General features: G+C 41.9%; 3 protein-coding genes across 6 annotated transcripts; 2 read left to right on the forward strand and 1 right to left on the reverse strand.

The window, feature by feature from the left end:
- The first annotated feature begins 2,002 nt into the window (after positions 1 to 2,002).
- On the forward strand, positions 2,003 to 4,672 carry LOC120669343. Its single transcript, XM_039949113.1, has 3 exons — positions 2,003 to 2,336; positions 2,463 to 4,297; positions 4,499 to 4,672. Exons 1-3 carry the CDS (start codon positions 2,003 to 2,005, stop codon positions 4,670 to 4,672), a joined length of 2,343 nt encoding a protein of 780 aa, XP_039805047.1.
- A 170-nt stretch (positions 4,673 to 4,842) lies between these two features.
- Positions 4,843 to 6,041, reverse strand: LOC120670812. The gene is made up of 2 exons (XM_039950979.1): positions 5,558 to 6,041; positions 4,843 to 5,244 (listed from the first exon to the last, which is right to left on the reverse strand). The coding sequence occupies exons 1-2, from the start codon at positions 5,797 to 5,799 to the stop codon at positions 4,959 to 4,961; spliced, it is 528 nt and encodes a 175-aa protein (XP_039806913.1). The 5' UTR covers positions 5,800 to 6,041; the 3' UTR covers positions 4,843 to 4,958.
- A 532-nt stretch (positions 6,042 to 6,573) lies between these two features.
- On the forward strand, positions 6,574 to 12,518 carry LOC120671166 (putative receptor-like protein kinase At4g00960). Of its 4 annotated transcripts, XM_039951444.1 has the most exons (9): positions 6,577 to 6,728; positions 7,662 to 7,954; positions 8,038 to 8,299; positions 8,431 to 8,662; positions 8,768 to 8,918; positions 9,229 to 9,387; positions 10,342 to 10,599; positions 10,689 to 10,798; positions 11,926 to 12,054. In XM_039951444.1, the coding sequence occupies exons 2-8, from the start codon at positions 7,784 to 7,786 to the stop codon at positions 10,788 to 10,790; spliced, it is 1,335 nt and encodes a 444-aa protein (XP_039807378.1). In that variant the 5' UTR covers positions 6,577 to 6,728; positions 7,662 to 7,783; the 3' UTR covers positions 10,791 to 10,798; positions 11,926 to 12,054. The 4 variants fall into 4 exon arrangements, with proteins under 4 accessions (XP_039807379.1, XP_039807378.1, XP_039807376.1 ...); XM_039951445.1 differs by lacking the exon at positions 10,689 to 10,798 and having other exon boundaries at positions 6,574 to 6,728; positions 8,512 to 8,662; positions 11,926 to 12,518; XM_039951442.1 differs by lacking the exon at positions 10,689 to 10,798 and having other exon boundaries at positions 11,926 to 12,509.
- Positions 12,519 to 15,917: the final 3,399 nt, after the last annotated feature.

The following is a 15,917-nucleotide window of genomic DNA, read 5'->3' on the forward strand; positions in this document are numbered from 1 at the left end:
TGGGAGCCCTCAAGTTGTGCAATCCCCTCCGGTCGCTCTCTCCCTAGAATCGATGGCCAACAGATACGCCGGCGAGTGGCCTGCATACCTAACCAGGAGGTATAGTTTGTTCATGGATTTAATTTGATTGGCACATACGGCCTTTTGCTGAGATGAATCCGCCCTAGAAATCATGATTTAATACTGCCTAGATCTCGTAATTCATGCTTGAAAATTTTTGTCGAATCAGAGCACCACGGAGATAGATGCAACGGCTTTGTTGATTCTCCCGTGAATAAAATCAAGATAGGGCCCACCTCTTTGATGATGTGGCACCATTTTAATTTTTTTTGGTATAGCTTTTTGGGAACTGTTGGGTAAGTTGTTTGTTTTTACTCTCAATAATTTTTGGCAAGATCTCAAAACTAGTATTTTTACTCTATTTTTTGGACACTCTTGGAGGTGCTCATTACCTTATTCTATTTCCCCCCTCCTGTTATTCGCGCACTCACACGCGTGCTACTGTGCCACTAGCGTCCCGCCTGGGGATGGCAACGGTTCGGGTAAGATGCGGGTAGAGTAAATACTCGCCCACGACAACATCCGAAACTATAAGGTATACCCGTACCCGCGAAGTCTAGCAGGTAAAATTTTATACCTGTATGAGTACGGGTCGAGTTTCGGGTATCCATTGGGTATGTTAGTGATAGAATAAATAATCTATCATTTGGTCATATAGATTAGCACATTTCGAATTTATCGTCCATACAAGCCAATGCAATACATTAGTAAAGTAGAGAACTAAATGGTTGATCTTGCACTATTTTTTTTCTTATGTTCAGCATCTATTTTGTAATTGTTTGTAAGTAAATGCACCCGATTCTAAAGTATTTCATCTAAAAAATGCAACAATAATCATACACTTCAATAGAAATAATAAATTACAAATAATAAGCAAAATATCAATGTTATTTTCATATCTTTTAATTCACACAATTTCATTATCCATCTATGTAGTTTATACAATCACAAGAAAATGATATGTAAAATTTGCAAATGATATAAGTTTAAATTATTTTTTATATTTTGGCTACTCATTTGGTACCTGCGGATAAGAATTTTTACCCGTGCTCTACATGCGGGTAAAATTCTATATCCATACCCGTACCCACAGGTAAAGTTTTATATCCATATTCTCATCCGTCGGGTCGTACATGCGAGTACCCGCACCCGCACCTAAAATCGCCATCCCTAGATCCGTCCCAAAGAAATGGGTTGCTTTCGATGCGGTGCGACCTGGCAAGGGGCGACGGGCCACTGTGGAAGGCCGCTGCATCCTATTGTGAAAAAAAGGAAAAAGTCCAGATTACTACCCTGTGTTTTTGTGAAAGTCCGGATAACCCCCTAAGGAATTTTTTAGTTTATTTTACTATGATGGTTTTCTAAACCGGTGCACTTAACACCTTTTGGCATTAATCTAGTCTTGTTTTGGTGACGTGGTGGTGGTTTTGCAAATAATGATGCCACGTAATCAATCCGACATGGCTGGAACATATGTAGTGCACATACCCCCTCACCCTCCCATGCGCACATAGCCCTTCCCTTGTTTCGCGACAACTCCTGACGGACACCGCACGGCAGCGAATCAGCACAGCGAGGCGGCCGGCGGCCGGCGGCGATCGGCGGCAATCGCACCACAACTCCTGGGATTGGCGGCGGGGACATTGCCGAGGTGCGTACCAATCCCTCTATGGACTAGCACCTTGGTAGAATTTGTTGTACAAGGCTAGGGTGGGCTAGGGTTACGTGGGGATAATGTGATATGCTTTTGTTGGGTCTGAATGGCCACGATTGGTTTGGAAACCTGACTTTTTGGTGGATTCGATGATTGATGGGGTTATTGCGGGTGCTATGGATGGCGTTCATAATTTATGTACATGGAATTACAGGTGTTGTGGATGGCGTTCATGATTTCTATATGTGGAATTACAGATGAGTTTTTCCTTTGTTGCTTTTTAGGGCAATGGATCCTGGAGATGTATTGGCAGTTAGGTTTCATCTTGGGGGAAGGTTTGATTACGATGGTTACAACGTCATCTACATAGGTGAAACATCTGTTAGATCATCTCACTTGGATAGGGATAAGATATCTTTGCCTGAAGTTAGGGGATTTTTGTCAGATCATGTGACACTTGGCAAAGATAATGATGTCCAACTTCACAGGCTTTATCATGGACAAGATCTAAACAGTGGTTTGAGGACTCTAAATGATGACAAGATATGCCAGTTCATGTCTGATTGCATTACAGATGATAGTGTTGCTGAAATTTATGTGGAGATTCGCAAGAGTTATGGAGGTGTAGAACAACAAGATGGGACTTATCTTACAAAGAGTTGTCCAATAGTGCATTCTGATGGAGATGGAGATGGAGATGGGCAGGGTGGTGTTGATGGTGATGCTAACTGAGATGGAGATGCTGAAGGAGACAACTCAGAAGGATTTGACCCTGATGAGGAGGAAGCTGATACAGAATCTGATGAAGAATATGTGGATGGTGACAGTTCAGATGTTGATGAAGAGGCAGATGAGTTTAGGACAGTTGCTAGGAATCAAAGGTCTAACCCTGCAGCCACTAAAGAATTACTGTTGGAGATGGAAGAGGTTGCAGCTGAAGTAAATGCATTGCAGGATGACAATGATGATGAAGCCCCCATGATAAATTCAAGTGATGAGTACAGTTATGAAGAAGATGATGAGGGTGAGGCAATTAGAAGGAAGAGCAGGTTTCCAAAATTTGATAGTGATGCAGCTTGTCCCACTTTTTCTCTTGGTATGATCTTTGCTGGGAGGGTGCAATTCAAGGATGCTCTCATCAAGTATGGTTTGGCTACTAGGAGACACCTCAATTTCCCAAAGGATAAGAAGGATAGGATCAGATGTAAATGTTCATGGAAGGGTTGCCCATGGATGATTTTTGCTTCTAAAGACAAAAATCACTTTAAGGTGAAGACATTCAATGATGTTCACCAGTGCCCACAGAGAAGGGACAACAGATTGGTGACAGCACCTAGAATAGCTGATAGATTTGAGAACATCATTAGGGCCAATCCATCATGGAGGCTTCTCAATATCAAGGAGACTGTGTTCCTTGAGATGGGTGCGGAAGTTTCTTTGTCCAAGATTAAGAGAGCAAAGTCAATTGTCATGAGAAGGATATATGGGTCATGCAAAGGAGAGTATGCCAAGGTCTTTCAGTATCAAGCAGAGATACTTTGGACAAACCTAGGTAGCACGGTTGCAGTGTGCTTGGAACCTGAGTATGTTTTCCATGTGTTTCAGAGAATATATGTTTGCTTTGATGCTTGCAAGAAAGGTTTTATTGCTGGATGCAGAAAAGTTATTGGAGTGGATGGGTGCTTCTTCAAGGGAGCTTGCAATGGTGAACTTATATGTGCTATTGGAAGAGATGCAAATAATCAGATATATCCAGTAGCTTGGGCAGTGGTGGAGAAGGAGACTGAAGACTCTTGGTCTTGGTTCTTTGGTCTTCTGCAAAAGGATCTGAACATCCCCATTGGTGGCAAGGGCTGGGTTATAATCTCTGATCAACAAAAGGGTTTGCTTAATGCAGTTGCTAAATACTTTCCAGAATGTGAACATAGAATGTGCACAAGGCACATTTATGCAAATTGGAGGAAGACCTATAGGAAGACTGATTACCAAAAGCCCTTTTGGATGTGTGCCAAAGCTTCTAATTTGCAATTTTTCAACTATTGCAAGGCAAAGTTAGCCCAATTAACAGCTGCTGGTGCTAAAGATATGATGAATACAAACCCCAAACATTATGTGAGGACCAAAGTTTATGTGAGGATACAACAAAATAAAGCAAAGTCAGCCAAATGGAACTCAAGGATATGTCCAAATATTATGAAGAAATTGAACAAGTATATTAACCTTGCTCAGCACTGCACTGCAATATGGAATGGGAAAGATGGATATGAGGTCAAAGACAAGGACAGGAGGTACACAGTTGATATTGGCTCAAAGACTTGTTCTTGCAGGTATTGGCAGCTGTCTGGCATTCCTTGTCATCATGCCGTCACTGCAATATACTTGAACAGTCTGCCACTAGAGGACTACATAGCTGATTGTTACTCAGTAGTGGAGTACAATAAGATCTATGATCATTGCATGCTGCCAATGGAAGGAATGGACCAGTGGCCGACTGACCCTAGGCAACCTCAGCCTCCAGCATATGTGAAGATGCCCGGGAGGCCAAGAAAAGAGAGGAGGAGAGAACCTGGTGAGTCCAAGAAGGCAACTAAAGTCTCTAGGGCAGGCAGTGTAGTAACATGCAGTAAGTGTAAAAAGACAGGCCACAACTCTAGAACATGTGGTCCCAAATCAAAGGCAAAGAGAAGAATTATAGAGAAAGGCAAAGAGGCAAGTAATTTCATTAGTCTGATTCCATTCATGTATGCTTTTATTGTGCACTCATATTATTTTAGTTGGCTGTAGGTACTTGAGAGCAGCAGGCCCCTTAAGAAGGCAAGGACAAATGGAGGCACCCAAGGTAGTAGTCAGGCATCTGAATTATCTCAAGTGCAATCCCAGACAACCTCAACACCAGTGAAGAGGAAGGCACAGGTTGCAGCCAAAGCAAGATTGAGGAAAGCTTCAACTAGAGAGTGATGTGTCAATTAGCTTGGTTATGTCATTGTGTCGGGGTTCTTCCTTCTAGTTATGTTAAACTTTGGTTTGATCAGTTATTTAGTTATGTCAGCTATGTCAGCTTTTGGTTATGTTAACTATCGATTATGTCAGCTTATGTCAGCTTTTGGTTCTGTTAAACATCAAATATGTCAGCTTGCAAATATAGTTGTTGCATTTCCATTTTCTTATTCCATAACTTCACTCATTCAGTACATCAAGTGACAATTACAGAGCTGTTCTATTCTGCTACTCTAATATTACACCTTCACACACAGTGACATCCACACAAACTTGCGAGCTGTTTGGGTATAATGTATAAATTCTTCAAGTTATTAACAGCAACTAGTTGGAGAGGGCCATGTCCGATCACAACCCTCTTTGGTTGGAAAATGATGGCCTTCTCGTTCTTCAGGAGTAGTGAGTATCCAACCGAGCTGTAGTCATTGAATATGGGACCAACAAATAGATAGGCATGAGCAGACTCAACAGTTTTGTTCAAGAATGCTGCTGCAGCTTGCATTGCTACCTCCAGGTTCATCTGGTTTGATAACCTGCAAAATAAACAATTTATCCACATGCATATTGCCAAACTGATCACATTAACTTATGCACATATACGCCAGATTTCCAAAAGGCAAAAATATGCGCATATCAGGTGGGATGTGGGATCGAAGGGAGGTTGCAGCTAATACTGATGTAAATAGGCTTGCTCTCCTTTTATTGCTGTACAGCGCCGCTCCATCCACGAAGCAAGCAAGCAAGAACAGAGCTGAGGTATTGCAGAACATTGCTGTACAGCTGATTCTGATGTAAACAGGCCATTAAGTCGAAGAAGCAGCTGAGAGGCGAGGCGATCGAGCTTACGGGTCGGCGACACAGAAGCTGAAGTTGTCGGAGATGGTCTCGGCAACATTGTTGGTCAGGTTGTTGAGCTGCTTCTCGACGGCCGACAGTGCCGGGGCGAGCGGCGGCGCGGGGGAACAGGGGCAGTGGGCTCTGCTGTCGGCGTGCGACGCCGGCGAGGAGGAAGCCGAGAAGCTGAAACAGCACTGGGAGGCGCAGGGTGACGCCCCGATCCCGCCGCTGAAGCCGGAGGGGCCTGGCATCGCGCATTCCCAGAGCCGCCGCCGGCACGCTGCCCCTGCTAGGTCGATCCGCCGCCGGGCGCAGCACGGGACGAGTAGCGGGTACCAGCAGGGTGGCCATGAGCACGGGAGGGACTGCTGGCCCTCCCCACCCTTGCTTGGTCAGTCCGCCGCTGGTCACCTTGCTGGTCCGATCTGCCGCCGGTGGAGCACGCGGAGTTGGGGAACAGCCGAACAGGGGATGCCGTCGCTAGGGTAGGGAAAAAGGAGGGGTTATGTGAGCAAGATTAGTTCCAGCCACGTCAGCCTGCTTATGTGGCGTGATTATTTGCAAAACCGCCTCCACGTCACCAAAACAGGATTAGGTTAATGTCAAAAGGTGCTAAGTGCACCGATTTATAAAACCACCATAGTAAAATAAACTAAAAAATTCTTTAAGGGGTTATTCGGACTTTCGCGAAACCACAAGGTAGTAATCTGGATTTTTTCCAAAAAAAAAGTGCTAGCTATTTTGTTGATTCTTCTCCAAACAGGAACCGAGAAGCACCGGCGTTTTCTAGCACACTTTTGCTTCAGCCTGGTGGTCTTACACTCAGACGGAGGATTTGTTTTTGAAAAGCAGGCTTGTATGGTAATACAAAACATTGTAAAGGAGATGAGAATGGGACATACTAATAAAGGTCTTTCATCAAAAAAGCATTTTTCAAAGCATTACTTTTCCTGAGTGCGGGTTAGGTGATTTCCAACCGCTGCATCCGATTGCGAAAAAAAAGGCGTTACGCGCACACGGCTTGTAATTGGTAAGCGCGTGGGAACAGTTTAAGTAGGGCGGAAGGAGACGACTTGCTTGAACCATCATTATTTGCTCAGCGGCAAGGCACTCTTCTGTCTTCTCCATCCTTTCCAGTTTCCAGGAGCACCATCTCTCCAAGTCTCACGGTCTTCTCCAGGTTTGTCTTGAGCTCTCTTCCGCTATGCTTTCGGAGAGTTTTAGCAACTGATTCTGCACCTTCGAGCAGTACTGCCTGTGCCCGTCCATGCTCTGAAGTCTGTTCTGCACTCTGGTCAGATCAAAAAATTAGTTGGCTCCTAGTTTGAAAATTATCAGCTGGCTCGTATTTTCTTTCAACACCTTTCTTTGATTTCAAGATCAAAGCTCAAAATTATCAGTGCGTACAAACATATGTTTAGATTCATGCCAAAATTTAACCTAAGCATCTAAGACGAGCATCATAATACTGCACCTTAAATTTCGCCCATTGCACCTTAAATTTCGCCCATAGATAGTCATTTAATTACCAGATGATGGATTACTTCCGGCGGTAAAGAGGAATCAACTTGGAGCTTAATTCTTCGTACGACTGAAAGCTGGACAGCTTTCGGCCCTATTTGTTTTGCGCTAGAACTCCTAGCGCTATACAAGAATCTTGCATGCATGAAGTACTAAATGAAATGTATTTGCAGAACCTCTTCACGGATGGGTGTAATTTTACGTGACGAATCTAATGATGGTAATTAATCTATGATTAGCAGTAACCATCTCTAATCATACGGTCAAAGGTCTCATTAGATTCGTCTCGTGAAGTAGCGCATGGGTTGTGAAGTTAGTTTTATAAACTGATTTTATTTAATATTTTTAAATAGCGGTCAAAGTTGTGCTAATGACTAGCGTAGCACAAACCAAACATGACTCTTTTGGTAATTGTACATCTGTACACACAGATGATAGGTGGTGAACTGGTGATTTAATATAGAGGAGATGCAATTCCTTGTCTGTATTCTCTCCATGTAACTATTTGTTACCTAACATACTTTGCCTTTGCGACCATTTCGTGTATGTTAGCCGTCATTTTTATACAGCTTTCCTGGTTTGGTGAAATCAGTTTTTCAGAAGATTCAGCAACACAACTCAACTGTGAAGGCACCCTGGCACTCTGGGGAAGACAAACAGATGTTTGATACCATGTGAAAGTGCTTTTGAAGTCTGGATTCTGCTTAAAAGAAAATGGACGACGAGTCTTGTAGATATGATAAGCTGGAGCGCATGTTACAGGATGGACGGTCAGAACCACGCAATCTACGTCTACCACTAGAATTTCTGAAAAAGATCACAAACAACTTCTGTGACTCTAACGACTGGCGACTTGGTGAAGGTGGTTTTGGCACCGTGTACAAGGTAAGACTAATACAAATCTTTCGGCCCTGTCATGTCACCAGATTATGCAGAAACGCATGCCTGTAGTAATAGAGTTTAAACAGGGAGTGCTACAAAATGGGGAAATAATTGCAGTGAAGAAACTTTACTCGTCAATACCAGGAGTTAAGGATAGGCAATTTGAGAATGAAGCCAATCATCTTATGAGGCTAAAACACCCAAATGTAGTTCGACTTGTAGGCTGGTGTTATGAAACAGAGGATGTATATGTAGAGTACGGCGGGAAATACATCTGTGCTGAGAAGTCAGAAAGGTTGCTTTGCTTGGAGTATATGCCTAATGGAAGCCTTCGTGGCTATCTTTCAGGTATAACAATTGAATTTGAATATGGGAGTATCTTTTTCCTTTTCTTTTCTTTTGAAACTGTAGTTTGTGGTTAGAGCATGCCCGTCTTTTATTTCATCTAGCACTTTTAGAATTCTTTCTTACAAATGTAGATGAAATTTCCGGACTCGGTTGGGGACCACGCTACAAAATAATCAAGGGTATTTGTAATGGTTTACTTCATCTCCACGTAGAATATGGTGCCCCTATTATTCACATGGATCTGAAACCTGCAAACATATTGCTCGACAAAAATATGGTGCCAAAAATCGCAGACTTCGGCTTGTCAAGACTCTTCAGTGAGGAGAAAACTTGGACATGCACGACAAGTCGTGATGGAACATTGTAAGGCAAATGGCTCCTGATAGCTCATTCTTTCGGTGATCGCTATGCATTTTCTTTACAGTGATCTCAAGGCTTCAAAGTTAACGCACTCATGTTATAATGCAGGGGTTACATGGCCCCAGAGTATATAAACAGAGGTCGGATCTCAACAAAGTCAGACATATTCAGCTTGGGTGTAATAATTATAGAGATAGTGACGGGACACAGGGACTACCCAGATGATACTGTAGCATCTTCCTATGATTTTATTTTGAAGGTAAGGAAAATATGTTTCAACTTTCAAGGGGACTCTCCCTTTAGAGAGATATATAATGTTGAGAAATTTGGATTTTTGACGTCCTAACCATGTGACTTCGCAAATTTGGCACTACGAAGACAGGCTTCGCAAATTTGACATTCGCATCATTGACATATTGATTTACTCTCACTTTGCCTCTTTTAGAATTTGAGGTTATTGTAGGAGTTGAAAGTACATTTGGCGTCTGGTACTGATTTGGAGTTTATCGCTATAGTTGCTCTACTTTTTTTCTGTATGGTTAACTTCTAGATTTTGTGTGCCTTTGCAGGTACTCAATAATTGGAGTAAGAGAAACTGTCCGGAAACATCAGTAGTTGATTGCCCACAAATAAAAAAATGCCTTGAGATAGGTCTAGCCTGTGTGCATTTTGATTGGTCCCAAAGGCCAGAAATAATCGACATTATCATGATGCTTGACAAACAAGAGGTAAGATTACCACTTTACCAGCAAACGTAGTGTCAGCATATTATTTTTTCTATACGGAGTGATTGAATAAACAAACTATGCGATACTAGCTCTGCAAATGGGTTGGAAAATCAAATTATACCCACACCAATTCATTCTTATGAGTGAAATTAATATTACTCATTCCACTTCAAACCATCATCACCACACAAACCAATCCAACCCAAACATTTCAACACCTAGTGTAATAAACTATTAGACACACTATGGTTACAACCCAATAAGAATTTGTTTCCCAAATAAACTTATAGTATAGGTCTTACCACACTGCTTTGCACAGAATTGCTGCTAGTCATATTGAGTGATATCCAACAATTTTCAGTCAATTTCAATAAAACTTTATAGTGTGAACGCAAAATTTTATTTTCAAGGTTCGGCTCTTAACGTAGGGTCCACCTGTAATTCTAGCCACATTTCTTTAAACAGAGCAGCTGCTAATCATATTGAGTCATCTCCAACAAATTTCAGTCAATTTCGATAAAGTTAATAGTATGAACGAGATGTTTTATTTCTAGGGTCCTGCTCTTAACGTGGGATCCACGTGTAATTCTAGCCACACTGCTTTGCATATAGTAGCTGATAGTCATACTAAGTCATATTCAATAAATTTTCAATCAATTTTGATAAAAATTTATAGTGTGAACGCGAGATTTTATTTTTCAGGGTTCGACTCTTAATAGAGACCGACATTTATATATAGTCATACTGTTTTGCACAAAAATATTCATTTCAGCCCATCCCAACCCACCCCAATCCGTATTTACATAGAACCTACTCCGCACCACCCTATTATCTAATACAACTAATTTTAACCCACCAAAACACACTTCATGTCAAATCCAACCATTTCAACCCAATCTATTTGCAGAGCTACATTGTACTGATACATTTGCTTTCCCCTTGTTTGGATACAAGACGAATTTTCCCACGAGATTCTTTCAGGGGAGATTCAACGCAGCACATTACACGACATCAACAGAGCAGGAATCTCAATCTAGAAAGAGATGCTTAGAAGGTCTAAGTTTTGGCGAAACGGACTTGATGGAAAAGCCAGCAAAACAAATGCGTGGTTTCTTAACCGCCACGGCCTTCATCGTCCGGCACCAGCGGACTCGGAGGATTCGGGTTCTCATTACGGCTGTGGTCTTCAGTATCCGGTTGCAGGCGGACGAGGTATACATGAGTTTTTCGTTTTTGAAAAGGCCACGTATGCGATGCATGGAACATATTTGCAAATTTACTGCTATTGTTCAATAATGCAGAGGCGGCGTGCCCTTCGGAGGCGTCAGCTGCTAAAGGGGCAATTTTTGTTAGAGGACGATTTTAGTCTGAAATATCTTTCCCATCAGGGCGAGCACCATTGAATTCAAGGGTATTCAGTTATACCCATTATTTTTTATTAAAAAGTTTATATATATAGTCTATCCTATGTATTTGACTGAAAAAAACAAAAATAATACAACAAAACAGGCTTCAGGTGTCCCAATCTCTACTTTGGCCCAAAAATCTAGCAGCCCAGCTCCCCCCGCCGGCTCACACAAAGCTCATGCGGCCCAAAAACCATGCTCCAGACCGGTGCCCCGCTCTGACCTACCTCCAGTCTCCCGATCCCCACCAGCGCCGCGCCGTCTCCTGCCTGTCTTGCCCAGCTGCCTGCCGCCGCCTTGCCTTGCGCCTGCTACCCGGCCAGCCGGCCGGCCATCTTGCCCCCGACGCAGCAGCGCTGCCTGGACAGCTGCCCGAGAAGGGTGGCCAGCGGAGGCCAAGTGCTAGGCCTGCAAGCTGTAGGGACTCTGCGTCCCGAGCGGCGAGCAGCCACCGTGCGCTAGGCAGCACTGCCGCAGGGGCTCTGCACCAGGGGTGGGCCCAGGATTTCAAATATGGGTATTCAAAATCTCACAAGGGTATTTTTTTTCATGGCCTAAATCCTGGTACTTGGCATCTATAATTGAGTATAGCATCAATTAGTACAAATGGCCTATTTGTACTAAGTGTGTAGAAGTACTGCTAATTGTATCTAGAAAGTCTTTTCTTCTTTCTTATATGATATTTTTAGACCAACATATGAGTCAAAAAGCATAACTAAATTTTCAAACGATAGTAAACTTTTTATTGAAACGAAAACAATAATAAACTTAAAAAGGATGAAGAAGAGCAAACCTTATTTATTCCTTTTGTTTTCTTTTCATGAAGATGCCCCTGCCTGCTACAACTATAAATAAAACTAGAAAACCAAATAGAAACCTTGCAATCAAGGTGGACCACAACCATGAAGAACTGAATAGGCTACTATAGTACTATATAATATAAGAGAAAGAGAACGAGTTATCTAAATTGGATCAGCCGCAATGATCAAACCAAACTAATTAAAATAGGAGGCTTCACAATCTCGTCTCTAAATATTTCAATCGAAGTAGACAGCTGTGTACTTCTAGTCCCTATTAAGTACTTCTTCTCGCTAGTGCTCCATAATACATGTACAAATGAACATGTCAACAGGATTCAAATCGGAAGCAACAAATTAGTACCTTCGTCGAGACGCAATACCTCGCTCGCCGCTCACACACAGCTCGGCTGCCGCCGGCCACCATGGAGGTGCGGAGCCCCTGCGGCAGTGCTGCCTAGCGCACAGTGGCTGCTCGCCGATCGGGACGCAGAGTCCCTGCAGCCTGCAGGCCTAGCACTTGGCGTCCGCTGGCGACTCTTCTCCGGCAGCTGTCCAGGCAGTGCTGCTGCGTCAGGGGCAAGATGGCCGGCCGGCTGGCCGGGTAGCAGGCGCAAGGCAAGGCAGCGGCAGGTAGCTGGGCAAGACAGGCAGGAGATGGCGCGGCGCTGGTGGGGATCGGGAGACTGGAGGCAGGTCAGAGCGGGGCACTGGTCTGGAGCATGGTTTTTGGGCCGCATGAGCTTGTGTGGGCCGGCGGGGGGAGCTGGGCTGCTAGATTTTTGGGCCAAAATAGAGATTGGGACACCTGAAGCCTGTTTTGTTGTATTATTTTTGTTTTTTTCAATCAAATACATAGGATAGACTATATATATAAACTTTTTGATAAAAAATAATGGGTATTCAATTGAATACCCTTGAATTCAATGGGGCTCGCCCCTGCTCTGCACCTCCATGGTGGCCGGCGGCAGCCGAGCTGTGTGTGTGCGGCGAGCGAGGTATTGCGTCTCGACGAAGGTACTAATTTGTTGCTTCCGATTTGAATCCTGTTGACATGTTCATTTGTACATGTATTATGGAGCACTAGCGAGAAGTACTCAATAGGGACTAGAAGTACACAGCTGTCTACTTCGATTGAAATATTAAGAGACGAGATTGTGAAGCCTCCTATTTTAATTAGTTTGGTTTGATCATTGCGGCTGATCCAATTTAGATAGCTCGTTCTCTTTCTCTTATATTATATAGTACTGTAGTAGCCTATTCAGTTCTTCATGGTTGTTGTCCACCTTGATTGCAAGGTTTCTATTTGGTTTTCTAGCTTTATTTATAGTTGTAGTAGGCAGGGGCATCTTCATGAAAAGAAAACAAAAGGAATAAATAAGGTTTGCTCTTCTTCATCCTTTTTAAGTTTATTATTGTTTTCGTTTCAAAAAAAAGTTTACTATCGTTTGAAAATTTAGTTATGCTTTTTGACTCATATGTTGGTCTAAAAATATCATATAAGAAAGAAGAAAAGACTTTCTAGATACAATTAGCAGTACTTCGACACACTTAGTACAAATAGGCCATTTGTACTAATTGATGCTATACTCAATTATAGATGCCAAGTACCAGGATTTAGGCCATGAAAAAAAAAATTTACCCTTGTGAGATTTTTAATACCCATATTCGAAATCCTGGGCCGGCCCCTGTTTCCCATGAGGATAACTTTGACTTTGAGGTCCACCCAACAAAAAAAAACTTTGACTTTGAGGAGCATCATGAGGATGATCTTGAGTACCTTTATTAAAGAAATGTTTATGAGGAACTAGCTCTTCATATAAGTGCTAACTAGATACTCTATTGGCTAAAGAAGCTTAATGTTTATCATCTATATTTGGGTGATGGAATCGACCAATTTAAACCGGTTCAAATACGCCCAATCGTCATTATCTTTACAACTAGACTTATGACCCGCGAATTTCCACGGCTAGTATTGAAAATTTAAAAGATTACATGTCATGTATCCTTACTATTTTTTAAATATTATAATATTTGTTACCATACATCACCCTATTCATTATCGTAAATTATGTCTTATTGTTGGTTAAAACAATTCAAATATGATCTACCTATAATAATAATTTGATTTGTTGAGCTTTAATAATATTATTATGCATATAATTATTTTTATTTCTTTTTATTTTGATTGATTGTTGTTATCTTAAGTTTTTATTAATAATATGTTTATAACTGATACATATCTAAATGATATTTTATATTTAATTTTTCATAATGGCATTGTTGGGTAATTTTTAATTAGACACACTGGTATTTTAGGCTAATTTTATTGTAATGGCAGTGATGTGTAATTTTTATTTTTCTTCTATTAACGTGAGAATTTTTAGACTCTGAGAACGAACGTGGAGACTCCGTTTGTTGGACAAATAATAATATAATAGATTACAGTTAACGCGCTTCAAATGGTATACCTCCAGCAAGCGGCAATCTGTCAGGTGTTCCCGGGTGTTTTCCGAATCGACGAGCATGTTGCTAGGTTGTGGTGAAGATTTGAGCGGTGGGAATCGGGTGGTGACGGTGAGATGATCGTGGAGCCCGGCGGCGAACTACGACGAGATCTTACCATGGCGAAATGGCTGGATGGTTGAATCCGTCCGATTCCTGTATGTATTTGACCATGGTGAATGAAGGCGGTAATAACTAGCCAACAGCTTCCTGGGTGTGAGTTTCACTGGCTTGCGTGGCAGCCCAGGGATGAGCAATGGGCCAATGGCGATCAGCGGCAAGCAGCTGTGCCGCGCCACGCCGACCCCCCCCCCCCCCCCCCCCTTCTCTGCTCTCCTTCTCTTTCTTATGAACCGACAATTTCCATTTAAAATTCCTCGAAAATTTAAACGTTAACTCTTCTCAAGTCTTCAATCGAATCTGTAGCGGGTATATATGGCTTCAAACTTTGTATAAGACTTAACATCCAAAGATCAAAGAATTTCGCTCTGAACTTCTGGCCTTTTACAATGACATGTGTGAAATATTTGGAGCTTCAAAGTTTCAATTAAACCAATTCAACTTTCAATCTTTAGGCTCCGAGTTAAATGTTTAAGTAATCTATTCTTTGGTCCACAAATGATCCATTTGATTCACCAAAGATCCCACTCTGCTCTTGAGGTGTTTTCACCCATATTTTATTCACAATCTTCTCAAAATTTGAAGCTCGAATTTGTCCCTTTATTACTACCTTTTAGGACTTCGGCTAATTTGGAGTCAAGTCCAATTCATTACATTGACCCAACTTTGACTGAATGTTTGACATCCAAATCTTCCAAATTTTGTTCAACCCTTCCTCCATGGCAAAGTATATGCTCCAAATTACTCCCTCCGTTCCAAATTATAAGTCATTCCAAGAATTTTGGAGAGTCAAACCATCTCAAAGTTTGACTAAAATTATAGAGAGAAACACAAAAATTTATGACATCAAATAGGTATATTATAAAAATATAACTAACAAGGAATCTAATGATACTTAATTGGTATCATAATTATTATTATCTTGTTATATAAATTTAGTCAAACTTGAAAAATTTTGACTCTCCAAGATTTTTGGAATGACTTATAATTTGGAACAGAGAGAGTACATCTTTTGTATGGGGCCAAAATTCAGTGTTTAGTAAAAAGAAATCTATATACAAGCGTCCCAACATGACTACATGACCATCTTCCGAACCCTTAGAAAATTCAATACTCACTGTAGGAGTGAATGTCCTCTCAGATATGAGAAGAAGGGTGACGGAGGACTCGAGAAATGGAGTGCCCGGTGCTTTCCTGTTGCATGAGGAGTTATGGTTAGTATCCCCCTACTTCATGTTCGGTGTTAACTACAGTATTAGTTTTTTTTTCCGGTTAGTGTAATAGTGTATCATGTGAGACAGCTCGTCACACTTGCAATTGCAGATCCCATTTTTGGTGGATGAAATATCAAGACCAGTGACAGAATTCGAGGAAGCAGATTTTTTTGAGGGGGTTTGGTAAAATCACCAATCAAACTATGAGTACTGAGTACAAACGCCATTAGGCGGAGAAATGAGCCAGACACGCTAGCCAAAAACATCATAGATGCCACTCCTCGCCAGATTATATGTTTCTTGGTTGGATTCTCTTCGTTCATGGATGAACTCCGTCTTTAGGAAGTCCTCCTTCGATGCCTTAAATTTCCTAGTGATGTTTCATACTATCTCATTCCTTCTTCCTGAATGCTTCTTACCACATTGATACAAGTTTTGGGCCGTCTCCAGGAATTTGCGGTCCCAATGCGAAATGCAAAATGGGACCC

Source organism: Panicum virgatum, chromosome 4N (assembly GCF_016808335.1).
Source record: "Panicum virgatum strain AP13 chromosome 4N, P.virgatum_v5, whole genome shotgun sequence".
NCBI lineage: Eukaryota > Viridiplantae > Streptophyta > Magnoliopsida > Poales > Poaceae > Panicum > Panicum virgatum.